General features: G+C 46.2%; 1 protein-coding gene across 8 annotated transcripts in view; it reads right to left on the bottom strand.

Annotated features, from left to right (window-relative positions):
- Nucleotides 1–26,822, bottom strand: part of bnc2 (basonuclin 2) — a 543,948-nt gene that overhangs the window by 201,749 nt on the left and 315,377 nt on the right. For all 8 annotated transcript variants that reach the window (XM_033018265.1, XM_033018261.1, XM_033018262.1 and 5 more), the window contains one exon: nt 17,868–18,103. In XM_033018265.1, coding sequence (XP_032874156.1) covers nt 17,868–18,103 — 236 coding nt within the window. The remainder of the gene's footprint in view (nt 1–17,867; nt 18,104–26,822) is intronic.

Genomic DNA, 26,822 nt, shown 5'->3' with positions numbered 1-26,822 from the left:
TGAAGTATTGCATAGGTTATACTTCTCAAAGACCAAATTGAACAAGAACTTTCCCAACTATCTCTCCTCTCTGTGATGAATGTCACTTCCAAGAAGCCACCCTAACTCATTCTTTTGTATCCTGTATTAAAATACAAAACTTCTGGAAGGGGATATTCAATATCATTTCTAAAACACTTAAAATTCGAGTCAGATTCTAAATTAATAATATTAGGAATGTCAGAGGGATGCCCTAATCTAACGATATTTCAAAGGCGCTTCCTTGACTATGGTTTAATAACTGCGAAAAAACATACTTAAATTCTGGAAAAAGATAACAGTCCCCACAGTGAAGATGTGGATCACAGAAATGACCGAGACACTACATCTAGAAAAAATAAGGCTTGTTTTGACTGACAAACCAGATCAATTTTCCAAAATATGGTTTCCTTTTATTGAATTTCTTCAACAACATAATGGTGGAACACAAACTCAAAACCGACGCTAGGGTCGGGTGAGCGGGCGTGGGGAAGGGTAGTGGGATATGTCTCCGCTTCTTTCACTTCTTCGTTAGTTCAGGATAGTACGAAAATTACGAAATTATGAAGCAGTACGAAAATTATGAAATTGTTATGTCGATTACTTTCTCCTTGTACAATTGCTTCTAATAAAATTAATATTTAAAAAAAAAAAATTTTTAAAAGGGGGGAAACCATGTTTACTATTCTCCAGTCATCTGGTACCTGTACCTCACTTGTGACTTACAAAGATGTCAAAATCGCAGCCAGAGCCTCAGCAATCTCATCCCTTGCTTCTCATAGGAGAAGGAGCCATCTTGGTGAACGGCTGCTAGCCAGCAGCCGTCCGTCTTAAATTCGTTTTTTTTTTTTAGTTTTTAGTGAGTCCTGTTTTTTTGTTTGTAGGGGATATGGTCTTTTAATGTGGGGGGGTAGGTGTTACTTTATTTATAGGTCCCTACCTGGTCGGTGTGGCAGCCTTTTTTCCGGGCTGCCCGTCGACCCTTCCTCGTGGCCCACCAGCGGGCTTGGAGCGCTGTTTCTTGGCGGGAACCACCCAGCACCTCGGCCTGGGTGGCAGCACAGCATTGGAGCGCTGGAGTGGAGCGGGCGATGCCTTGCCTGGGTCGCCGCGCTGGAACTCTGGCGAGCTGGACCGCCGAGAGCAACATCTCCGGGCTGCGGGTTTGCGGAGCGGAGAGGCGGCGTGCGGAGAGACGGCGTGCGGAGAGGCGGCAAGGCGGCAGTGCGGAGAGCGGGCGCTGACTTTTTCATCTGGAGCCTGGGAGCGCCAAACCGGCGCGGCCTTGTCGGCTTCGGCAGCCGCGGGCTCCAACCAAGAAGCGGCCGTTCCAGGTGGCCCAGCCGCCGAAAGGACTCTCCTGACGCCGGGGCAAGACCACCCGGTGAGAACGGCCAGGGACATCGGGCCTCCGTACAGGCAATTGCGGTGGCCTCAATAGGCCTGACTTTGGGGTGATCATGGGGTGGGGACTGGACATTGTGCCTTCCTCCACAGTGCTACCCACTGTGGGGGGATGATTTTTCTGTCTAATTGTAGTCCTGTAAGTCTGTGTCCAAGATGGCTGCCGTGAAGAGAGAGTGGACGCTGGCGCGCTTTGGCTGCCGCTGCTCTCTTTTCACACTGTGTTTTTGATTTTCTGTTTTTGGATTGAATTCTGTTTTTAATTTGTGTCACTGTGATGTCTTTAATTACTTGTTTTATTCCGATTATATGTTTTATTCCGATACTATGTAAGGTGTCCTTGAGATGTATGAAAGGCGCCCATTAAATAAAATTTATTATTATTATTATTCATAGCAGCCTGGGAGAAATCTCATCTGACTCATGATTTATCCAGTTTCAAGCCCACTCCACCGAGTTCCTGAACAACAAGGATAGTATTCCTTTTTGAATACCAATAAATAAGTATCAATTTAGAATCTTGCCTATTATCCTGAATGGGCTTAGACTCTTTTCCTGGGTAATTGTTTTGGCCTTAATATATTTATAAAATTCCTTCAGATTTACCTTAATCCTGCCTGGGAGTGATATTTTGTTACCATCTTTGCCTTACTAATTTCCTTTTTGATGGTTCAATAGTACTTTATTGTCTCATGCACCAAGGTACAGTGAAAGATATTTTGTCACAGTTCAGTAAAAGTATTACTACACAAAAGCACAATCTCAGATTAAGTACAAGTGTGTAGGAATAGTACACTGAGAAAATACACAAGAGTCGCCAGATATTGGCGTCAGTTTCAAGTCTAAATTGTTATAAGTGCAGAGTTCTTAACTGGGCCACAAAGAGTCATTGCCCTGGCGACATTGCAGGGTCGGCCTGGCCAAGCAAAGCCATTGGTGCCCTCCACTGCCACTCCACGCCCTTGCAGGTCGTGTTGGGTCCACGTGCTCAGTCTCTTGGAGCTGCGCCCAATCCAGTTGAGCCCCAGGCTGCTGCAGGGTCTCCAGCAAAGGTCATAGAGCAGAGCAATATGCGCCACTCAGCCAAAAAAGCGTAGAACGTCATGGGTGATTGTTAACGCCATTTTACCGGGCTGCTTCGATACTGTCATGGCATCCACATCTACATCTACAGCTCACTGTTCTACTATAAATTGCTCTAATCCCCAATGTAGATGACCCCACTTGACTTTCTTCAGGTTCCCCAATAACAAAGAAAGGTGAGGAAATATTATTGTTTTCTGTCGATATTATTCTGTCCTGAAAATGTTATTTTCTGTTCCCCCATCAATGGTCATTGGGAATCTAGGTTTGTTAGTACATTAGAAAGTTATTAGATTTGTTTTAAATAGATCTATACTTAACACAATAATAAAGTCATCAATTTTTGTACTTCTGTACATTTTTGTTTTTGTTCTTGTAAGGCAGGAGTCTCCAAAATATGGCCCGTGGGTCACATCGGGCCCATCACGAGACTTTCAAGCTCAGAGAACGCGGCGCTTACACTTAGTGTTGTTACCGGATAGGTCCCTCGAATTGTCAGAGCCGAGGCATCACAGAGCCGCAGTGCCTCTCTCTCTCTCTCTGGCTCTGCCCTATCTGCCTCTCTCTCTCTCCCTCTGTCTCTGCCCTATCTGCCTCGCTCTCTCTCTCTCTCTCTCTGACCTATCTCCCTCTCTCTCTCTCTCTCTCTCTGCCTGAGAGTTGGCAGCCCTGCTAGTGTCTTGGGTTCAAAAGAGGATAGAAAGAAAATACTTAAATAGTCTATGTAAGAAGCTTTTAATAAGCTCTTCTACATTTAAGGTAAATTGACATATTAGAGGCAAAATGCATCTTCAATATCAGGCCCGTACAAAGCTTTTCAAAAAGGGAGGTGGCATGACAGGATTACAAAAAACATAATGTGAAATAATGTGTGCGCTGCACACATCACGAGCGCGAAGCGTGAAGTCCCTCGATGCCGGGGTCCAGGGCCCTTAAGTGGGCCCTGGAAGCTCAGGGGTTTTAGATGCTCTCTGATCCATTCTGAGCCTTGTTTTGGAGCATTTTTGCACCAAATTTATGACCAATATTTCAGAAATTAACAGGAATCTGAGATAGCTTTTTCACACAAAGGGTGCTGGGTGTATGTAACGAGCTGCCAGAGGGGGTAGTTAAGACTGGGACTATCCTAATGTTTAAGAGACATTTGGACACGTACACGGATAGGACAGATTTAGATGGATATGGGCCAAATGCGTGTGAGTGGGACTAGTGTAGATGGGACATGTCGGTCGGTGTGGGCAAGTTGGGCTGAAGGGCCCGTTTCCACACTGCATCATTCTATGACTAAAAAGTGAAGAAGAAAAATGCATGTAGATAAGTAGAGCAGATTTGAAAGAGGAGTGAAATGTAAAGGCAGAGAGAGGTTTATGGGTGGAAAGGAACATAGGAAAGGAGGGGGGAGAGTAGGCTTGTGCAGATGGCTGAAGGGTAAATAGTCACAAAGTGCTGGAGTAACTCAGCGGGTCAGGCAGCATCTGCGGAGAACATGGATAGGTGCAATATCACAGAGTGCTGGAGTAACTCAGTGAGTCAGGAAGCATCTCTGGAGTAAAGGTATAGATTATATTTTGGGTCAAGACCGTTCTTCAGTAATATTCATGATGTGCCATGCATAGACATTCCTGAATGTTACCCAAACCATCGTGAGCTACTTTGTTACGGTGCTCTCCTATAAAAATCTCTGCTGCCTTGGGTGATGCAGGACAGGACACAAGCTTTGGGACACGGTGTGAAGCTGTTGCCGTCTGTCCCAGCTTGGTAAAAACCTGGATGGAGTGGATTTGGAGAGGATGTTTCCACTAGTGGGAGAGTCTAGGACCAGTGGCCACAGCCTCAGAATTAAAAGACATTCCTTTAGGAAGGAGTTGAGCAGGAATTTCTTAAGTCAGAGGGTGGTGAACTGTGGAATTCATTGCCACAGACAGCTGTGGAGGTCAAGTCAATGGACATTTTTCAGGAGGAGATTGATAGATTCTTGATTGATAGGGGTGTCAGAGGTAATGGGGAGAAGGCAGGAGAATGGGTTTGAGAGGGAAAGATAGTCATAGGGTGATACAGTGTGGAAACAGGCCCTTCGGCCCAGCATGCCCCATCTGCACTAGTCCCACCTGCCCACGTTTGATCCATATCTCTCCGAACCTGTCCTATCCATGTACCTGTCTAACTGTTTCTTAAATGTTGTGATAGTCCCTGCCACAACTACCTCATCTGGCAGCTTGTTCCATACACCTACCACCCTTTGTGTGAAAAACATACCCCACAGATTCATATTAAATCTTTTGCCCTTCACCTTAAACTTATGTCCTCTGCTCCTCGATTCACTTACTCTGGGCAAAAGACTCAACCATATCTATTCAAATCATGATTTTATACACCTCTATTAGATCATCCCTCAGCCTCCTGTGCTCCATGAAATAGAGTCCCAGCCTACTCAACCTCTCCCTATAGCTCTGGCCCTCTAATCCTGGCAACATCCTCATAAATCTTCACTGTACCCTTTCCAGTTTGATGACATCTTTCCTGTAACATGGTGCCCAGAACTAAACACAATACTCTGAATGCGGCCTCACCAACTTCTTATGCAACTGCAACATGACCTCCCAACTTCTATACTCAGCCTGACCCGCAGAGTTACTCCAGCACTCTGAAACGTCACAGAACAGGGCAAGATTAGCAAGTTTGCTGATGATACAGAAGTGAGTGGTTTTGCAGATAGTGAAGATGGTTGTGAAAGATTGCAGCAGGATCTGGATCAATTAGCCAGGTGGGCAGAGGAATGGTTGATGGTTGCATGGTTCCTTGAAGGTCGTGTCGCAGGTATATCAGGTGGTCAAAAAGTATTTTGGCACAATGGCCGTCATCACTCAGAGTATTGAGTATAGAAGTTGGGAGGTCATGTTGCAGTTGTATAAGTGAGACCGCATTTAGAATATTGTGTTCAGTTCTGGTCACCATGTTATAGGAAAGATGTCAAACTGAAAAGAGTACAGAGATCCCCATCCTGGATCAGTCCAATCAGGGTTTTGTCATCCACAAACTTGAGAAGCTTGACAGAGATGTCTGTGGAGGTGCAGTCATTGGGTGTGAAGTGGTGATTGGAGTGGGGTGGGTGTAGAAGGGCCCAGTCTTTGCAGTCTGTGAGTGGTTGGGTGGGGTTGGAAAAGTTCCACTCTTTTCATACTGGAGTCTTGCCTTAAGTAGGTGTGAAGTGGTGAATGGGAAGGAGAGGGTGCAGGGTCCATTCTTTGCAGACTGGGGTCTGGCTGTGTTTGTTAGGGAAGGGGTACCAGGGTTACGTTTCTGATTTTCAAACCTGCAGTAAAACTCATTCAGGTTGTTCGTCAGCTGACGATTGTCCAAAGAGAGGGGGGCTTTCCTCTTATAGCTGGTGATTTCTTGCCCTTCCAAACTGAAGAAGAATCACTAGCTGAGAACTTGCTCCTCAACATCTCAGAGTATCTTTCCTTGGCAGCTCTGATTCCTCTTCTCAGCTCTTTATCGATTAGGCTATCTTTTAACTCTTTAACGATTAGGCTATCGGTTTGATGCATATTTGCCCCCCGCACCCCCCCCCCCCCCCCCCCCATCTCAATATGGAAATGTTACATCTGTATGTAATGATCCCATTAAAATGTGTATTTATGTCACAAACTATGGAATTCATATTTTTCAGTATTGTAATCAAGGAAAAAAACAAAACAAAAACTGTTCCAATTGTTTGATATTATTTGATATTGTTTAATATTATTCATATGGAGGAGAAAATATAATAGCTCTAAAACCTACCTTAATTTTGCAATCTCACTCAAGATAAGCCCCCTTTCCCTCTCCCCTCCCCATCTCTCTCTCCTCTCCCCCTCCCACATCCCCCCCTCTTTCTTGCGGGGGGGGGGAGTGAAGATGAAGGTGGCGCGGGCCCAGCGGGAGCCCAGCGGGCGGGGGGGGGGGGGGGTGAAGGTGGTGTGGGCCCCGTGTGGGTGGCCGGGACACAGCGGGGGTGGCGTGTGCCCAGCGGGGGTCAGCGAGGGTGGCGTGGACCCAGCGGGGGTCAGTGAGGGTGGCGTGGGCCCAGCAGGGGTGGCGTGGGCCCAGCAGGGGTGACGTGTGCCCAGCAGGGGTCAGGGAGGGTGGCATGGACCCAGCGGGGGTCAGCGAGGGTGGCGTGGGCCCAGCAGGGGTGGCGTGGGCCCAGCGGGGGGTTAGCGGGGTGGCGTGGGCCCAGCAGGGGTGGCATGGGCCCAGCGGGGGTGGCGTTTGCCCAGCGGGGGGCCAGCGAGGGTGGCGTGGGCTCAGCGGGGGTGGCGTGGGCCCAGCGGGGGTGGTGTGAGCCCAGCGGGGGTGGTGTGGGCCCAGCGGAGGTGGTGTGGGCCCAGCGGGGGTGGCGTGGGCCCAGCGGAGGTGGCGTGGGCCCAGCGGGGGTGGTGTGGGCCCAGCGGGGGTGGTGTGAGCCCAGCGGGGGTGGAGTGAGCCCAGCGGGGGTCAGCGAGGGTGGCGTGGACCCAGCAGGGGTCAGCAGGGGTGGCGTGGGCCCAGCGGGGGTGGCGTGGGCCCAGCAAGGGTTGGTGTGCGCCCAGCGGGGGTGGCATAAGCCCAGTGGGGGTGGCGTGGGCCCAGCGGGGGTCAGCGGGGGTGGTGTGGGGGGAAGGTGGCTTGGGCCCCGGCTGCGTGGGGAGGCAAGGGGAGCGGGCTCCGCCGCAGCGGCGGGTGGTGTTGGGGTTACAGCCATTGGGTTCAGATTCAGCCACTCCCGCCCGGGGACGAGAGAACAGAGAACTGGCCGTTTCCAAAGTGGAAACATTGATTTTATTTGATTTTTTTATTCCGATTTTATTTAAAAAAATTATTTTGGTGACTTTTTTCTTAAGGGGAAAAAAGGGGGGGTGCGGTCGCACCCAACGCACCCCCCCTTCGGACGGCCATGAGCGACCAGAACTGCACACAGTACTCCAAATGTGGCCAAACCAAAATACTGGACATGGATGAACTTACTGGCTTATCATAGAGTGATACAGTGTGGAAACAGGCCCTTCGGCCCAACTTGCCCAAACCGGCCAACATGTCCCAGCTACACTAGTCCCATCTGCCTGCGTTTGGTCCAAATCCCTCCAAACTTGTCCTATCCATGTACCTGTCTACTTGTTTTTTAAACATTGGGATAGCCCCAGCCTCAACTACCTCCTCTGGCAGCTTGTTCCATATACTCATAGAAACTATATCACTAAAGGTCAGAAGAAAGTATTACTCAACAAGCTTGCTTTGTTCTGCTATCTTTTTAAGAATTCTTTTATAGAAAAGAATACTGACTCTGATATTAAGGAGACTCCACTAACACTTTGATAGTGCCACTTGTGAGGCAACGCACAGCAGTCTCTTCCATTGAAGGTGAGCTCTGCCTCCCCAGGATGATACTTTCAAAGCATGAGCCAAGCTGTTTACTCCCCACCTCTTATTACAAGGGTATCCTTTGAAGGACATGGATGAATCCAAACAGCAGGGAAGTTGTCCAATAATCTGCTGATTGAGGGATAGATATTACCAAGACACCTGAAGAAAGGCCCTTGTCATCATGGAAAAGTAATGTCACTCTACAAGCCAATGACTGATGGTAAAGTACAGAGAATAATAATAATAATAATAATAATAATAAATTTTATTTATGGGCGCCTTTCAAGAGTCTCAAGGACACCTTACAAAAATTTAGCAGGTAGAGGAAAAACATGTAAGGGGAATGAAATAAATAGTAGTGACATGACTAGTACACAAAGTAAAGACAGAATACAATTCAAAACACAATATGAGGCAATTAGTGCACAGATGAAAAGGGAGGGGGACGTGGGGCTAAGGATAGGCAGAGGTGAAGAGATGGGTCTTGAGGCGGGACTGGAAGATGGTGAGGGACACGGAATTGCGGATCAGTTGGAGGAGGGGGTTCCAGAGCCTGGGAGCTGCCCTGGAGAAGGCTCTGTCCCCAAAACTGCGGAGGTTGGACTTGTGGATGGAGAGGAGACCGGCTGATGTGGATCTGAGGGACCGTGAGGGTTGGTAGGGGGAGAGGAGGTCAGTGAGATATGGGGGGGCCAGATGGTGGAGGGCTTTGTAGGTGAGGATCAGGATTTTGTAGGTGATCCAGTGGGAGATGGGAAGCCAGTGAAGTTGTTTGAGGACTGGAGTGATGTGATGCCAGGATTTGGTGTGGGTGATGAGTCGGGCGGCTGCGTTCTGGACCAGTTGGAGTCGGTTGATGTAGGTAGAGAAAAGCCATGGCAGCAGGCCAACGGAACTGGAGCTGGGTACCCAGTCACCACTGTGCTATCTGGAGTCTTCTGTGCAATAATTTTATTGAAAATCATCTCGATCCTGCAGAGCCTGATCAAGTAACTAACTAATGCCTATGTGCCCAGCACCATCTTCTTCCTGATGCAAATCCTTCTTGACAGATGTGTAATGTCACATGTTGCCATCATAACTTCTTTGCTGCCTAAAATCTGAAAAATCTCTTCGGAATTCAGTGTACCATTTAAAGTCAAACTTGACTTTGAAATCCTTTGTTACTGAAACATCCCAGGAGATGCTTGTTCCTGATTGTGACGTCTCCTTCCAACGCAAAAGCCCCTGAAATCCTGCCATATCATGTAACATTGAAAAACTGAATATGTTTATCTGAATTTCCCTTCTCTACTCCTTCAGCAGAGGCAGTAACATTTTCATTTGCAACTGCCTCTACAGAAGAGAAGGTGGAAGCAATGTCCAAGGATTACAAAACACGAAGATGGTTGCTCCATTAAATAACACCCCCAGATTTAATACTGACAAACATTTTGCCTGATCTTAGAAAACTCTTCACTGTGTATATATATATATATACACACAAATATACAACAGCACAATTATTACAGACAGGCAGAAAAGATGGAGACCACTGTGTACAGATGTGAACGTCTGTTTAGTGTTTATATTGTTTATGAATCCGCAGATCATACCACGGTGGTTGGAAAAACAACAGGTAATGATGAATCAGAGTACAGGAGTAAGATTGATAATCTGATTGAAGGGTGCCAGACAACAATCTTACGGCACAACAACACTGGCAAAACCAAGGAGTTAATTGTTGTCTTCAGGGCGGGAAAGCCGAAGGGACGGCAGTGCAGGGAGTCAACAGCTTCAAGTTCATGGGCGTGTTTATGTCCTGGGCCCAGCACATTGATGCAATTACAAAGAAAGCATATCAGTGCCTCTACTTCCGCATAACGTTGAGGAGGTTTGGCATGTCACTGAATATTCTCTGAAACTTCTACAAGTGTACGGTAAAGAGTAAACTGCCTGGTTGAATCACATCCTGGGTTGGTAATTTGAATTTCCAAACATGAAGGAGGCTGCACAAGAGGGTGGATATTCCCAGGTCCATCACCGGTATTGACCTCCCCACCATCGAAAGGATCTACAGGGAGTGCTGCCTCAAAAAGGCAGCTAATGTAATCAGAGACCTGCACTACACCATGCTCTCCCCTTGCTGCTACCATCGGGAAGAAGGTATGGGAGCCTGAGAACAGCTTCTTCCCATTAACAATCAGGACTTGAACCACACAACAAATCCAAACCACAACCCTCCCTCAGCAATGATCTGCTGTAGACTTTGTTTGGGTTGCATTATGCACTTTGGCTTGGCACAATTATGGTCAGATTGTGATTAATGGCCCAATATTACTGACATTTTATTGTATATTTATTTATTTGTTGTGTTGTTGCATTAAAGTGATTGTAAAACTACAACAAGTAAGAATTTTATTGTTCTGTTCCCAGAGTATATGACAATTAAATACACTTAATTTTTGACTCTTGACTCCCAAAATGAAATCATTCCATCTTAAAAGTCACTCCAAATATGTGACAAAGCATGGGAGAGATGAATCTGGCACTCATACTCATCGGGAAAGTCTGAGCAGGCTGAAGCTGTTTCTTTGGAAAGGGTAGTATTATATAAATTATTGTTTAAAGGCTGTTACTCAAATTCTCTCGGAATATTTTTGATATCTTTCCCATTTTTGGATCTCCTTGTCTCAATCTCAGGTGACAATCTATGTCCTGATAATACACACCCACTGACAGGGGTTGCAGAACCTTTTTGAAAGTGGGGGGGCTGAGCGATCACTGATCACTGGCCTTGGGGTGTACCCGGTGAGGGAGCGGAGCAACTGAGCGGGGGGATGGTGGCACAATTATTATTTATTAATACAGCCCATCCCCAACTCAAAAAGTGGGGGGATATATCCCCCATCCCCCCCCCCGCCCCTCTCTCTCTCCCTCCCTCCCTCTCGGGGCCGACTCTCTCTCTCTCTCTCTCTCTGGGCCGACTCTCTCTCTCTCTCTCTCTCCCTCCCTCTCGGGGCCGACTGACTCACTCTCTCTGAGCCCACCCTCCCACCCTCTCTTCCGCTCGGCGGCTAATCACAGCGCTTCGTTCACTGCCCCATATCTCAACTGAGAACCACTCTGTGATTGGCCGTTGAGCGGAGGGTTTTGGGGGGGGGGGCAGTCGGCTGGTCGTGGTTTTGCCCAAAGATCATAGAGCGGAGTTCGACTATGATCTTTGGTTTTGCCGCACTCACTGTGCGCTTGTTTTGAGATTCTGGATGTCGCAGGTCCTAAGAAGAGAACAATATGCCTGCGGGCCGGATAATTTTGGGTTATGAAGCATGTCTTACAAAAAAGTGGAAGGGCTGCAGCCCCCCTAGCCCGCGGTTCCGCGGCCCATGACTGATTCCCACAGCTACCCTGACTACACCTCCTCCCTTGTTGCCTCTTGTATGGATGCTACCTCTTGCTCCCAGATTGCCTACCTCCATTGCTTCTGTTCTCGAGATTAAGCTTTCCTTATCAGAACTTTGAAATTACCTCATTTTTCAGAACCCATAACTTTCTGTTTACAGTTAATGTTTGAGCCCTCACTCACATTTCCCCCACTACCTGCTCTCACTCCACTGTCTCCCAGACAGAACAGAGATACTGAACCCTTGGACTTCACCTTTCCTCTTAGTTTTAGTTTAATTTAATTTTAACTTAGAGATATAGCATGGAAACAGTCCCTTTGACTCACTGTGTCCATGCCGACTACCTGTCAAACTAATTCGATGTTATCCATTTTCTCGTCCACTCTCTACGCATTAGGGGCAATTTTACAGAGGACAATTAACATTTCATATTTCGCGTGGGCAACTTACAACCCAGCGGCATGAATATTGATTTCCCAAACTTTAAGTGACCTTGCATTCACTCTCTCTCCATCTCTCCTCCAATCTAGTCATTTTGCTAATTTCACCGTTTGTATCCCTTCGTTATCACCTTGTCCCCAGCCAACAATGGACCATTGTGGGCTCCACCATTCCTGAGTCATCGATGCTGACTCAGCTTTGTTCTGTACCTTCCCATACCTCCAGTTTCCCCTTCTCCGACTCAGTCTGATGAAGGGTCTTGACCCAAAATGTCACCTATTTCTTCTGTCCAACAATGCTGCCTGACCCGCTGATCCAGCATTTTGTGTCTCTCTTTGCCCATCACTCCCCTCCTCATCTAGTTCCATTCATCTCCTACCAACCCGTGCTCACCTTTCCCTCTAACATCTTTATAATTTTTGTCCTGATGCAAGGTGTCAATCTGAAACAGTGGGGTTGTGGGTTGGAAACATGGGAGATAAGAGAAAAGGGGGTCTTACGTGTAATTGGAGAATTCAATGAGGAAGGGTTTCGACCTGAAACGTTGCCCATTTCCTTTGCTCCATAGATGCTGCCTCACCCGCTGAGTTTCTCCAGCATTTTCGTCTACCTTCAATATTGATGCCATTGTGTTGAAGGCTACCCAATGATAATATGAGGTGCTGTTGTTCCAGTTTGCATGTGGCCTCACTCTGGTGATGAAGGAGGCCAAGGACAGAAAGGTCAGTATGGAAACGGAAAGGGGAATTAAAATGGCTTGCAACTGGGAGATCTCACAGACCCTGGTGGACAAAAACGGTCCTGTAGTCAAGAACATTGAGTGCAAGAGATGAGGTTGGAAGAGGTGTCTCTGGAAGGGCTGTTTGGATCACTGAATGGTAAGATAATTTCTCTCTCTCTCTCTCTATCCTCTCAGTTCTTCGACACAAGAGACTGCGGATCTCAAGGCACGGTGGTGCCGCGGTAGAGCAGCAGCCTTATGGGGCTTTTTCACGGGGCGACTTGACGCAAGAGTTAACCAGAGTTTAACATCGTGGGAACCTCGTGCGATAACAGTACGGCATTCGTGGACCACCGTGGACCACTGTGGCGCTAACGGCAGGTAATCGTGTAACTTGGTGACTCGGGAGAAAATTCAAGCAAGTTTGAATTTCTCCAAGAGTGACTTGTACACTTGTGGTTGAGCATTGCAACATTATATGAACGTAGTGGCCAGTGCGATATCCGTGCGATATCCGTAATAACTCTTGCGGTTACCGTGGGAACTCCTGCGAACGGTAAACCCGGAAGCTGGACAGAGGGGACAGAAGGTGAGTAAAAATTGTCTTCTGTGGGATTGAATTTAAAAAATAAAGATTTGCATCCGCATATGGACATCAACTTATTCATGAGTTATGTTAATGAGATTCAAGAATCTTTAAAAGGGACTTTACTGAAAGGTCCCGCATTTTTAGGGTCCGTGAGAAAATTTTCACATGTACTTCTTTGAGAGATACAGCTCGGAGTCCTCGCCGACTAGCGATCGATGCCTTTCCGAAGCAGGGTCCGGAACGCTACCAATCAATGTTCTCCAGAGACCCGTGTAAGGAGTGAACTGCACATGCTGGTTTAAATCGAAGACAGACACAAAAAGCTGGAGTAACTCAGCGAGTCAAGCAGCATCTCTGGAGAAAAATAGGTGATGTTTCGGGACGAGACACATCTTCAGACTCAATCCCCCCCCCTCCCCCAACTCCCACCCACACACACAAATGCTGGAGAAACTCAGCGGGTGCAGCAGCATCTATGGAACGAAGGAAATAGGCAACGTTTCGGCCCGAAAAGTTGCCTATTTCTTGTGCATGTGTCGGAAGGAACAGCAGATGCCGGTTTAAAGAGAATGCTGGAGTAACTCGACGGCAGGCAGCATCTCTGGGGAGAAGGAATGGGTGACATTTCGGGTCGAGACCCTTCTGATATGCTGCTTGTCCCGCTGAGCTACATGTTGTGTCTATCTTCGTTTTAATCCAGCATCTGCAGTTCCTTCCTGGCCGAACCCGATTGAAAGATGAGAGGCTGGGCGACAGAGCACTGGGTCTGACAAGGATCAGGCTTCAGTAAGCAAAGTAAAGAGAGGTGGCAACGTTATGGAAATGAAGCGGGTAATCCGAGTGATGGCGAGACGGTATCCTCTAATGTGTCGGGAAGAACTGTAGATGTTGGTTTGCGCCAATGATAGACACAGTAATACTGGAGACAGACATAAAATACTGGACGGGCAGCATCTGGATAAAAGGAATGGGTGACGTTTCGGGACGAGACTCTGAAGAAGGGTCTCGAACCGAAACGTCACACATACCTTCTCTCCAGAGATGCTGCCCGTCCCGCTGTGTTACTCCAGCATTTCGTGTCTATCTTCCGTATGCTCTGTGATGGTCATCTCGGAGTCAAGTGGCAACTCTGGTCTGTAGACACGAGGAACTGCAGATGCAGGAATCACGAGCAAAACACAGAGCGTTGGACGAGCCTGACCCTTTGAGTTCCTCCATCACTTTGTGTTGAAGTCAGGTCTGGACATTGCTTGGCTCAGTCTCAGGCGCCGGCTAACTAGGAAGGTCGAGTCAAAGTCCAGCACTAACACTCAAGAAATAACGTTTGCGGCCTGATGTTCCCAATATTTAATTGAAATAATTAATAAAGTAAATAAATAGATACCGGTCTAATCAATATCTACAGGATTGGACAGGCTGGATGCAGGAAGAATGTTCCTGATGTTGGGGGAGTCCAGAACCAGGGTCCCAGTTTTACAGTCTACCGTGGGAACTCTTTAACTCAGTAAAGTAAAGTAGCCTTTATTGTCATATCAGCGCACAGGCAGCAGTTGATTGTTGCTCTATTCAGTTTCCCAGGGGGTCGGGACGGGACTGGAGTTGGGAGGGAAAGGTGGGGGAGTCGAGTGAGAGGAGGGGGAGACAGATGGGGGTGTCTTCATTTACTGGCGGCGAGTGTCTGTCACTGAAACAGGCAGGTGAGATTTCACATCCACCTTGTGTGTGCCTCTCTCTCTCTCTCCCTCCCTCTTACACAGGCTGAGAGACTCTGCCTCTGTGAGTGTACGTCTCTTTCTCCCCCTCTCCCACACACAGTAAGACCGAGGTACTGTGCTCAGTCCATCTGTGTCTCCCACATACACAGTAAAACATGTCTCCAAATGAGCCAATTCAACCAAGGGAGGATATTTATAGTGTGTGAAAAAAAAGTGACATCATTTGTGCCACGTGATGATTTGACAACACTTCACAATGTTCATTCAAGATTTAACGGGAAAGCTCGGGAGACGGACAAGTCACTCGCACAAATAACAGAAATGCCGAGTACCGTGGGAACTCTTTATCTACCCCCCGTTATATCGTGTGATATCGTGCTAGACCACGACCACTTCACTCTGGTTACATCTTGCGTCAAGTCGCCCCGTGAAAAAGCCGCATAACAGTGCCAGTGATCCGAGTTCGATCCTGACTATGGGTGCTGTCTGTATGGAGTTTGTACGTTCTCCCTATGATTGCATAGGTTTTCTCCGGGATATCTGGTTTCCTACCACACTCCAAAGACGACAGGTTTGGCGGTTAATTAGGTTCAGTAAAATTGTAAATTGTCCCTATTGTGTAGGATAGCACTAGTGTGGACTCGGTGGACCGAAGGGCCTGTTTCCATGCTGTATGTCTAAACTCAAAAAGTCTAAATGATGCTAGATTCTTGAGCAAGAAACAAACTGCTGGAAGAACCTCAGCAGATCAGCGAGCCTGTGTGGAGAGAAAAGGGCAGACAACATTTTGGCTTGAGGCCCTTCCTCTGTTCTAGGGTTACATTGAAAACTTTAGATTTTCAATTCTCAATCCCCAGAATCAGCACACTTGTTTATATCATAGTAGTTAACATTCAGACATTTTATGCGTGCATGCATAAAATTCCTGACAATGCTATGACTTCAAGAGCATCGCATTGATGTACTGCCGAGCAATCCACCGCCATTACACGCTTGTCATACGGTCTGATGAAGATTGACTCCATTCAGTGAAATGGCTCTTACATTAAGTATGCTCAATGGTCTAAAACCTCTTAGCACATCAACAAAAGGCGCTTGGAGACTGTGACCAGGAGAGCGAACTTGTGCAGAGCTGGCTCGTGGAAAATACAGAAAGTGACAGAAAGTAAACCTTTACTTTCACAAGTCCTACACAAATCTAAATATATCTGTTCAGTTAGAGACAACAGATTCATGTGGATGGTTGGTGGACTTTATGGCATTTAAGTGACACCTGCTTACATCCATGGCCATGAAAGCCAAGAACTATTGGATAATCACTAATAAGCAACGCAGAACATGGTCGGAGTTAAATTCATTTTGAAATCCCTGCGCAGCAACAAATTCGGAAAACCCTTCAAAAAGAACATTTCCCAGCACACTAACAGCATTGAAATCTTCAGGCAAGGCTTGTTCATTTGTTCAGGGGCCAGGGGAACAGATGAATGAGCCTCAAGAAAAATAGAAATCTGCAATGGATTTAGGAATTGTGGTCCTGAAAACACAGGGAACATCACATCTGGGTGTAATCACCCGCGGCTCTGGCCCCTGTTGCTGATCCTGGCAAAAAACTAATGCAATCTTTAATTAGCCTGGCGCTAGAGGGTTTCCTGCACTTGAGGAAAAGACACCAGGTATCTACCAATATCAAGCTATAAAAGTGATTGAATGTGGAGAGTAGATCACGGCACTCATCATCTCTTGCCAAGCATCTCCTCTCATGCCTCCCAACCACTATCTAACACTGTCCACTGTCCTCTTGTTAAGGAAGCCATGCTAAGAAATATATATATATATTTTTTTTTTAAGTTTGCTCTTTTGGAGTGCAGGCTTGACCCTAGACAAGTCACGGGCAAGCTCCTTGAGATGGTCAGCATCCCCAAACAATCCTGCATCAACCCAACAGAATAATGAAATGCGGAGATAGACTGGATGAGAAAAGGGTATTTCCACTGGTGGGAGAGTCTAGGACCAGAGGTCATAGCCCCAGAATTAAAGGACGCTCAGTTACCTCCATCACAAGCATTTGCTAATCCTGAACAGAATCCGCACCCTCCATGCAAGAACAGCCCATCACCAGCATAAGTGGGGGATGACAGATAGCCCTGCTTGCGACTGTGGACATCCAGACCAGACCATCCCACACATCATGAATGACTGCCCACTGAGGCTTTTCCCTGATGGCATCAAAGCCATCCACCCAGTAACTGATGCTGTCCTGGCCTGGATGTCTACCCTTGATCTACAACGTTAGGCTGTGCATGCCATGCGCAAGAAGAAGTGGAGGAGAAAGGAGGTGAGGAGGATCTTCTGTCATCAGAGGGTAGTTAATCTGAGGCCGTCAGTGGATATTTTTAAGCAGAGATAGACAAATTCTTGATTGGAACGGGTGTCAAGGGTTATAGGAAGAAGGCAGAAAAATTGGATTAGGAGGCGGAAATCAGCCATGATTGAATGGTTGAGTGGACTCGATGGGCCTAATTCTACTCTTATAACTTGTGTACTTGTGTGAACTGCGCACTCAGCTCATTAAAGGCCAGAGGCAGAAGTTTTCACACGATGAAATCGCTCCTGCTGCCCCCCCCGCCCCCCCCCCCCCCCCCCCCCCCCCCAACCCTTCCCACCACACCAAATGTTTTCCAGGCCTAGAGAGATGCCATTGCAGTTTCTAGATCTGGAATCTATAATTTTCGCTATCTAAAATCTACATCTTTCTATATCTAAGATACAATGAACAATCAGTCCCAGCCTATGGGCACACATGCTGACAAATACCCACAATAAGGAGAAGTATGCTGAAACTACCATGCATTCAGCCCTGCTTGCAAGTTTGCAATGTATAATATGCTTATTTTTGCTTATTTTTGGATTGATTTGGAAAAACGTATCTCAAACTTCAAAATGAAAAAACCCCAAGGAGCTGGCTGGTTCAGAACTAACTGTGAATGGGAAAGTTTATTGTTGCAAGTGTGCTTTCACATTTAACAATACGTGGGGAGCTGAGGATGAGAATAAGAACGAGGTTAGAAAGACATGCTGGGAAGCAGAGCAACTCTCTTCCTTATTCCATACATCCCGTTCATTCCTACCTGAAGGATGTAACCACGGACATAGTCTCGGAGAGTCCAGCCAAGGCCGTGCAGGATCTGGAGCACTTCCTCTTGTTTGAGGACGCTGAAGAGACGATCGAGGAGGATCTTGAGGCGCACTGGCACAGCCTGAGTCCCGTACAGCATCAGGCTGCTGATGTCAAATACCACGTTTGATTGCACAATCTCCACCTGAGTTGGGTGGTAGAGATGCTGGGTGCTGAGCTTATCCAACGCTAGGGAGAAACAAAACAGAACGTAGAGTCATTGATATGTACAACATGGAAAGATGTACAAACACGTCAGACCAAGTGGTCCACATTTGAGTAAGATGCACATCTCTGTTAGTCCCATTTGCCTACATTTGGCCAACATCCCTCTAAAAATGTCCTATCCATGTAGCTGTCCAAATGACTTTTAAATGTTGTTATTGTATCTGCCTCAACCACTTCCTCTGGCGGCTCATTCCATATACACACCACTGTCTGGGAAAGTTGCCCTTTATGCTCCTGATGAATGTTTCCCCTCTCAACTTAAACCTACGCCCTTTAGTTCTTGATTCTCATTTACCCTATCTATCCCCATCATTACATTATACACCTCTATTAGATAATTCTCAGTCTCTACACTCTAGGGAATAAAGTACCAGTTTACCCAACATTTACCTCAGTCACTCAAGTCCTGGCAACATCTTGTATATTTTTTCTGCACTCTTTCCAGCTTAATGTAATCTTTCCTACAGCAGGATAACCAACCCTGAACACTATATTCCAAGTGCATCAACTCCAATGTCTTGTACAACTGCAACATAATGCCCCAACTTCTATACTAAATGCCCCTTACTGAAGAAGGCAGCATGCCAAAAGTCCCTTGTCGATCTGTGACACCATTTTCAATGTGTTCTGAAATAGTTACTCCACACAGAACAGAATGATATCACTTAGCAAATGTGAGCTCTTCAAACAATGAATTGAGCTAACATGACATAGCACAGGGTGAATTCCATCTGACATTGGGGAATGGAGGTCTGGATCACCCCTGCCCCAAAAGAATAAAGTGGTTTGTGTCATATGGATGAGAAACTGGCTTAAGGACAGAAAGCAGGAAGTTCTCAGACAGGGGGACAGTAGCAGTGTATTCCCCAGGGATCAGTGCTGGGATCTTTGAAGGCCTTCGATAAGTGTCGCACGTGAGGCTGCTAAACAAGATGAGAGCCCATGATATCAAAGAGAAGCACTCGTATGTGTAGAAGATTGGCTGAATGGCAGAAGGCAAGGGGTGGGAATTAAGGCAGCCTTTTCTGGGTGGCTGTTGGGGACTAGTTCTGCAGGGCTTGGTGCTGGGGCCGCAACTCCTCACCTCGTATATTAATGATTAAATGTAGTTTAGTTTAGAGATACAGCGCAGAAACAGGCCCTTCGGCAGACCGAGTCCACACCAACCAGCGATCCCCGCACAATAACACCACCCTACACACAATAGGGACAATTTACACTTATACCACACCAATTAACCTACAAACCTGTACATCTTTGGAGTGTGGGAGGAAACTGAAGATCTTGGAGAAAACCCCCGGGGTCACGGGGAGAACGTACAAACTCCGTGCAGACGGCACCCGTGGTCAGAATCGAACCCGGGTCCCCGGCGCTGCAAGCGCTGTAAGGCAGCAACTCCACTGCTGTGCCACCGTGCTTCCCTAAGATGATGGAACCTTTGTGGCCACATTTGCAGCTAATACGAAGATAGGTCGAGGGGCAGGTAGTGTATAGGAAGCGGGGAATCTGCAAAAAGACTTGAACAGGTTGGGAGAGTGGGCAAAGAAGTGGCAGATGGAAAACAGCATATCAAAGTGTGCGGTCATGGACTTTGGTTGTAGGAATAAAGACGTAGACTATCTCTAAATGGGAAGAGGATTCAGAAATCGGAGGTGCAAAGGTATTGGGAGTGCTGGTGCAGGATTCCCGAAAAATTAATTTGCAGATTGAATTGGTAGTAAGGAAGGCAAATGCAATGTTTGCATTCACTTTGAGAAGACTAGAATATAAAAGCAGGGATGTAATGGTGAGGCTTTATAAGGCACTGGTCAGACCGCATTTGGAGTATGGCGAGCAGTTTGGGCCCCATTTCTGAGGAGGGATGTGTTTATTTTGGAGAGGGTTGAGAGGAGGTTTAGGAGAATGATCCCGGGGATGATTGGGTTAACATGCGATGAATGTTTGATGGCTCTGGGCCTGGGCCCACTGGAGTTTAAAAGGACAAGGGAGAAATCTCACAGAAAGTTGCTGAATAATGAAAGGCCTGGATAGAATGGATATGGAGAGGATATTCCTACTAATGGGAGAGTCTAGAACCAGAGGGCACGGCCTTACAATAAAAGGACACATCTTTAGAAAGGAGATGAGGAGGAATTTATTTGGCCAGGGAGTGGTGAATCTGTGGATTTCACTGCCAAGTTGGCTTTGGAGGTCAAGTCTTTGGGTAGTTTTAAAGTGGGATTGACAGATTCTTGATTAGTAAAGGTGTCAAAGGTTATGGGGAGAAGGCAGGAGAATGAGGTTGAGAGGGAAAGATAGATCAGCCATGATTGAACGGTGGAGTAGACTCGATGTGCCTAATGGCCTAAATCTGCTCCTATGACATGAATTTGTAAACCTGTTTTATTTGATATGCACCAATAACTTTCGTATAGTATACAGGATCTAATTTCAGAAAGTGCAGAAACAGAACTTGGAAGTGTGGTAAACAATGCGGAAGATAACAAGGCCTGAAAGTTGTTGCTGGCTAAATGGACAGACAAGTGCCAGCTGAAATTTAATACATAGAGAAGTCTGAAGTGAAAAACTTTGTCAGAAAGAACAAGAATATAGACTAAACGGCACAGCTTTAAAACGTATGAGATGCAAAGAAGCAAGGTGTACGTATACATACATTTTTGCAAAAGGCAGGGCATGTTATAAAGGTATATAAAATTGTTGAATTCATAAGCAGAGGGTCAGAGCACAGGGAGGTTACGTTGAGCCTCCATAAAATGCTGGTTAGGCCACAAATAAAATATTTCATCAAGTCTGGTTAGCAATCTCACAAGCTGTCCGCTCTGGATCACTTGGACTACAGTTCATCGAGTACAGCTCAGTATTCAACACCATCATCCCCTCCAAACATGTTATCGAACACGGGGAAATGGGTCTCAGCTCACCCCAATGCAAATGGATCCTTGACTTCTTCAGCAGCAAATCACAATCAGTACGAATTGGCAACAATATTTTCCCCTCAATACCCAGCAGCAGCACAGGACTGCATGCTCATTCCCTGTTTTACCTATTGTGTACCCATGATACTTCAACTAAACACAGTTCCAATGCTGTTCTAAGCTTCGCTGATGACACCCGTCTGTTGTCAGACAGTTATCATGTGTGACTTTAATCTACGTATAGATTGAGGCAATCAAATTGGGAGCAGCGCTGAGGAGCAGAACTTCCTGGAATGTATACGGGATGGTTTTTTAAACCAATTTGTGGAAGAACTGACTAGAGGACAGGCCATCCTGTAGTGAGAAACGATTAGTTAGCGATCTTGTTGTGCAAAGCCCATTGGGCAACCATGACCATAATATGGTGGAATTCTGCATTAGGATGGAAAGTGACAGAGACTTGGGTCCTGAACTTGAATAAAAGAGACTTTGAAGGTATGAGACGGGAATTGGCTAGGATAGACTGGCAAATTATACTCAAAGGGTTGACGGTGGAGATGCAATGGCAAAGATTTAAAGACTGCTCGGATGAACTCCAAAAATTGTTCATCCCTGTCTGGCGAAAAAATAAAACGGGGAAGGCTGCTCAACCGTGGCTAATGAGGGAAATCAAGGATAGTGATAAATCCAAGGAAGAGGCATATCAATTGGGCAGAGGACGCACCAAACCGGAGGACTGGGAGAAATTTAGAACTCAACAGAGGAGGACAAAGGGGTTAATTAAGAGGGGGGGAAAAAGAGCATGAAAGAAAGCTTGTGGGGAATATAAAAGGTGACTCTAAAAGCTTCTTTAGATATGTAAAAAGTAAAAGATTAGTGGACAAATGTAGGTCCCTTACATTCAGAGACAGGTGAATTTATAATGGGAAACAAAGAAATGGCGGAAAAGTTAAATGAGTACTTTGTTCTGTCTTCACTAAGGAAGACACAAACAATCTCCCAGAAATACTAGGGGACCGAGGATCTAGTGGGAGGGAGGAACTGAAGGGAATGCGCATTAGTCAGGAAATGATGTTAGATAAACAGTTGGAACTGAAGGCAGATAAATACCCAGGGCCTGATGGTCTGCATCCCAGCGTGCTCAAGGAGGTGACCCTGGAAATCGTGGAATCATTGGGGTTACATTGGAGCCAATGTAACCCCACTTTTTGAGAAAGGAGGGTGAGAGAAAATGGTAAATTATAGACCAGTTAGCCTTACATCAGTAGTGGGGAAGATGCTTGAGTCAATTGTTAAAGAACTTATCGCAGTGCATTTGGAAAGCAGTGACAGGATCGTTCAAAGTCAGCATGGAATTATGAAGGTGAAATCATGCCCGACTCATTTTCTGGAATTTTTTGAGGATGTAACAAGTAGAATGGATAAGGGAGAGCCAGTGGATGTGGTGTATCTGGACTTTCAGAAAGCCTTTGACAAGGTCCCACACGAGAGATTAGTGTGCAAAATTAGAGCACATGGTATTGGGGGTTGGGTATTGACATGGAGAACTGGTTGGCAGACAGGAAGCAAAGAGTAGGAATTAACAGGTCCTTTTCAGAATGGTAGGCAGTGACTAGTGGGGTGTCGCAAGGCTCGGTGCTGGGACCCCAGTTATTAACAATTTCTATTAACTATTTAGATGAGGGAATTAAATGTGACATCTCCAAGTTTGAAGATGACACAAAGCTTGGTGGCAGTATGAGCTGCGGTGGGGATGCTAGGGTGACTTGGATAGGTCGGTTGAGTGGGCAGATACATGGCAGATGCAGTATAATGTGGATAAATGTGAGGTTATGCACTTTGGTGGTAAGAACAGGAAGGCAGATTATTATCTGAATGGTGTCAGATTAAGAAAAGGGGAGGTGCAACGGGACCTGGGTGTGCTTGTACATCAGTCACTGAAAGTATTGCGAGAGGATTTGAGTTTAGAAGCAAGGAGGTCCTACAGCAGTTGTACAGGGCCCTGGTGAGACTGCACCTGGAGTATTGTATGCAATTTTGGTCTCCTAATTTGAGGAAGGACATTACTGCTATTGAGGGAGCGCAGCGTAGGTTCACCAGGTTCATTCGCAGGATGGCGGGACTGACATATGATGAAAGAATGGGTTAACTGGGCTTGTATTCACTGAAGTTTAGAAGAATGAGGGGATCTTATAGTAACATATAAAATTCTTAAAGGATTGGACAGGTTAGATGCAGGAAAAATGTTCCCTATGTTGGGGGAGTCCAGAACCAGGGGTCACAGTTTCAGAATAAGGAGTAGGGCATTTAGGACTGTGTTGAGAAAAAACATTTTCATCCAGAGAATTGTGAATCTGTGGAATTCTCTGCCACAGAAGGCACTGGAGGCCAATTCACTGGATGGTTATAAGAGAGAGTTAGATTTAGCTCTGAGGGCTAAAGGAATCAAGGGATATGGGGGAAAAAGCAGGAAGGGGTACTGATTTTAGATGATCAGCCATGATCATATTGAATGGTGGTGCTGGCTTGAAGGGCTGAATGGTCTACTCCTGCAACTATTTTCTATGTTTCTAATAATGGGTACTGATGAGTCGGAATATAGAAGGGAAATTGAAAATTTGATTGAATGGTGGCTGAACAACAATCTTACTCTCAACGTCAGCAAGATCAAGGAGCTGATCGTGGTCATTAGAAGGGGAAAGCCGAAGATTCACAAACTTATCTTCATCGACGGGTTGGTGGTGGAAAGAGTCAACAACTTCAGGTTCCTGCCCATGCATATCTCTGAAGATCCGTGATGTGCCCAGCACACTGATGCAATCATGAAGGAAATCCACCAATGCCTCTCTCTACTTCCTTAGAAGATTGAAGAGGTTCAGTATGTCGCCAAACTTCTACAGGTCTCCAGTGGAGAGTCTCCCCAACTGGTCACATCACGGCCTGATTAACTCCATCACCCAGGAATAAAGAAGTTTACAAACAGCAGTGGACACTGTGCAAGTCCATTATGAGTAACGGCCGTCCCACCATCGAAGGGATCTGCATGAGGCGCAGCCACAAAAAGGTAGCCAGCATCATCAAAGACTCGCACCACGCTGGCCACACTCTCGTTTCACTCCGACTAACATGAAGAAGGTATAGGAGTCTGAATGCCTCAATGAGACTCTTATCATTGTTTTAAACTCTAGTGAATGTAAGCTAAGATTCCTCACTCCTCCTACCAGACAAACCCCTCATCCCAGAAGTCAATCCAGTGAATCTACATTACCCCTCCAAAGACTATTCAGGACAATGCATTCCTGGTTTGGTTCCCCATCCAACATCGTTAAACATTCATTCACTCTACCATTGTCACATATGTGCCATCTATCAGATACCTCAGTTACTCTGTCCCAAATCTGCAACTTCTCCCACTGGGTCCAAATCCTGGAACATATCCACATTAGGCAGGAAATGGTACTGGATAGACTGATGGGACTGAAGACTGCTAAATCCCCAGGGTCTGCATCCCAGGGTACTTAAGGAAGTGGCTCTAGAAATCATGAACGCATTGGTGATCATTTTCCAATGTTCTATAGATTCAGGATCAGTTCCTGAGGATTGGAGGGTAGCTAATGTTATACCACTTTTTAAGAAAGGGGGGAGAGAGAAAACAGGGAATTATAGACCAGTTAGCCTGACATCGGTGGTGGGGAAGATGCTGGAGTCAATTATAAAAGATGAAATAGCGGCACATTTGGATAGCAGTAACAGGATCGGTCCAAGTCAGCATGGATTTACAAAGGGGAAATCATGCTTGACTAATCTTCTGGAATTTTTTGAGGATGTAACTAGGAAAATGGACAAGAGAGAGCCAGTGGATGTAGTGTACCTAGTAGAAAGCATTTGATAAGGTCCCACATAGGAGATTAGTGGACAAAATTAGGGCACATGGTAATGGGGGTAGAGTGCTGACATGGATAGCAAATTGGTTGGCAGGCAGGAAACAAAGAGTAGGGATTAACGGGTCCCTTTCAGAATGGCAGGCAGTGACTAGTGGGGTACCGCAAGGCTCAGTGCTGGGATCGCAGCTATTTACAATATACATCAATGATTTTGATGAAGGGATTCAAAGTAACTTTGGCAAATTTGCAGATGACACAAAGCTGGGTGGCAGTGTGAACTGGGAGGAGGATGCTATGAGAACGCAGGGTGACTTGGACAGGTTGGGTGAGTGGGCATTTAATGTGGATAAATGTGAGGTTATCCACTTTGGTAGCAAAAACAGGAAGACAGATTACTACCTAAATGGTGTCAAGTTGGGAAAAGGGGAAGTACAACGGGATCTGGGGGGTCATTGTTCATCAGACAATGAAAGTAAGCATGCAGGTACAGTAGGCAGTGAAGAAAGCAAATGGCATGTTGGCCTTTATAACAAGAGGACTTGACTATAGGAGCAAAGAGGTCTTTCTGCAGTTGTATAGGGACCTAGTGAGACCGCACCTGGAGTATTGTGTGCAGTTTTGATCCCCTAATTTGAAGAAGGATATTCTTGCTATTGAGGGATTGCAGCGTAGGTTTACAAAGTTTATTCCCGATGGCAGGACTGTCATATGCTGAGAGAACGGTGCGGTTGGGCTTGTATACTCTGGAGTTTAGAAGAATGAGAGGGGATCTCATTGAAACATATAAGATTATTAAGGGTTTGGGAAACATGTTCCTGATGTTGGGGGAGTCCAGAACCAGGGGCTGCAGTTTAAGAAAAAGGGGTAAGCCATTTAGAAAAACGTTTTCTCACAGAGAGTTGTTAGTCTGTGAAATTCTCTGCCTCAGAGGGCGGTGGGAGCTGGTTCTCTGGATACTCTCAAGAGAGAGCTAGATAGGGCTCTGAAAGATAGCAGAGTCAGGGAATATGGGGCGAAGGCAGGAATGGGGCACTGATTAGGGATGATCAGCCATGATCGCATTGAATGGCGGTGCTGGTTCGAAGGGCCGAATGGCCTACTCCTGCACCTATTGTCTACTGCACCCCAACAGCACAGTGGTAGCATCTTAACCAGAAGGGCTGTAGTAGTTCTCACACAATTATGTAATACGATGAATGAATAATTAAAATTGTATATACTTCCTGGAAACCAAAACAGCTAACTGTACCCCTGGTGTGATTTCACCAAAAGCCTTGTACAATTATAATTAGGTTTCCTCATACGTCTTGCAGTACATACGTGTTAATATTCTGTACTTCAGCTACAAGAACACCCAAATCTCTCCAAACGCCTAGATAAGGCGAACTCTCAGAATTTAATAATTTTGCAGGCTACACATGCACCTGGATAGATGCAAGAAGTGATTCACAAATATCGACGACATTTGTATTTCTCATATGTCCCTATGATGTCGAAGGTGGCCTTTCCAACTATGGAGTGTATACTGGTTCTTAGATTCATCCCGTTCCCTCAAATGTTATTTCGCTCGTACATGCTCTCACACATTCCCATCAACTCCACCTGATTCCCGTCACCTATATGCACGGAGGTAATGTTGCTTATAGTGGCCAACTAATCCATCAACCCAGCACCCAGGGGAAAATCAACACAATCACAGAGGAAACAGGCAAACTCCACACAGACAGCAATGTGGGTAAAATCAAAACCATTGCAGACATGAGGCAGCAGCACTCCCGGCTGCACCACTGTATAGCGTGAAACTGAGAGGTTGTGACAATGAAGAAAGATTGAATGTGCCAGAACTTTTCTCTCCTATAAAAGACAGGGGTCACCTAATGG

Source organism: Amblyraja radiata, chromosome 3, assembly GCF_010909765.2.
Source record: "Amblyraja radiata isolate CabotCenter1 chromosome 3, sAmbRad1.1.pri, whole genome shotgun sequence".
NCBI classification, from domain to species: Eukaryota; Metazoa; Chordata; class Chondrichthyes; order Rajiformes; family Rajidae; genus Amblyraja; species Amblyraja radiata.
This window is presented reverse-complemented; position numbering and strand designations above follow the sequence as displayed.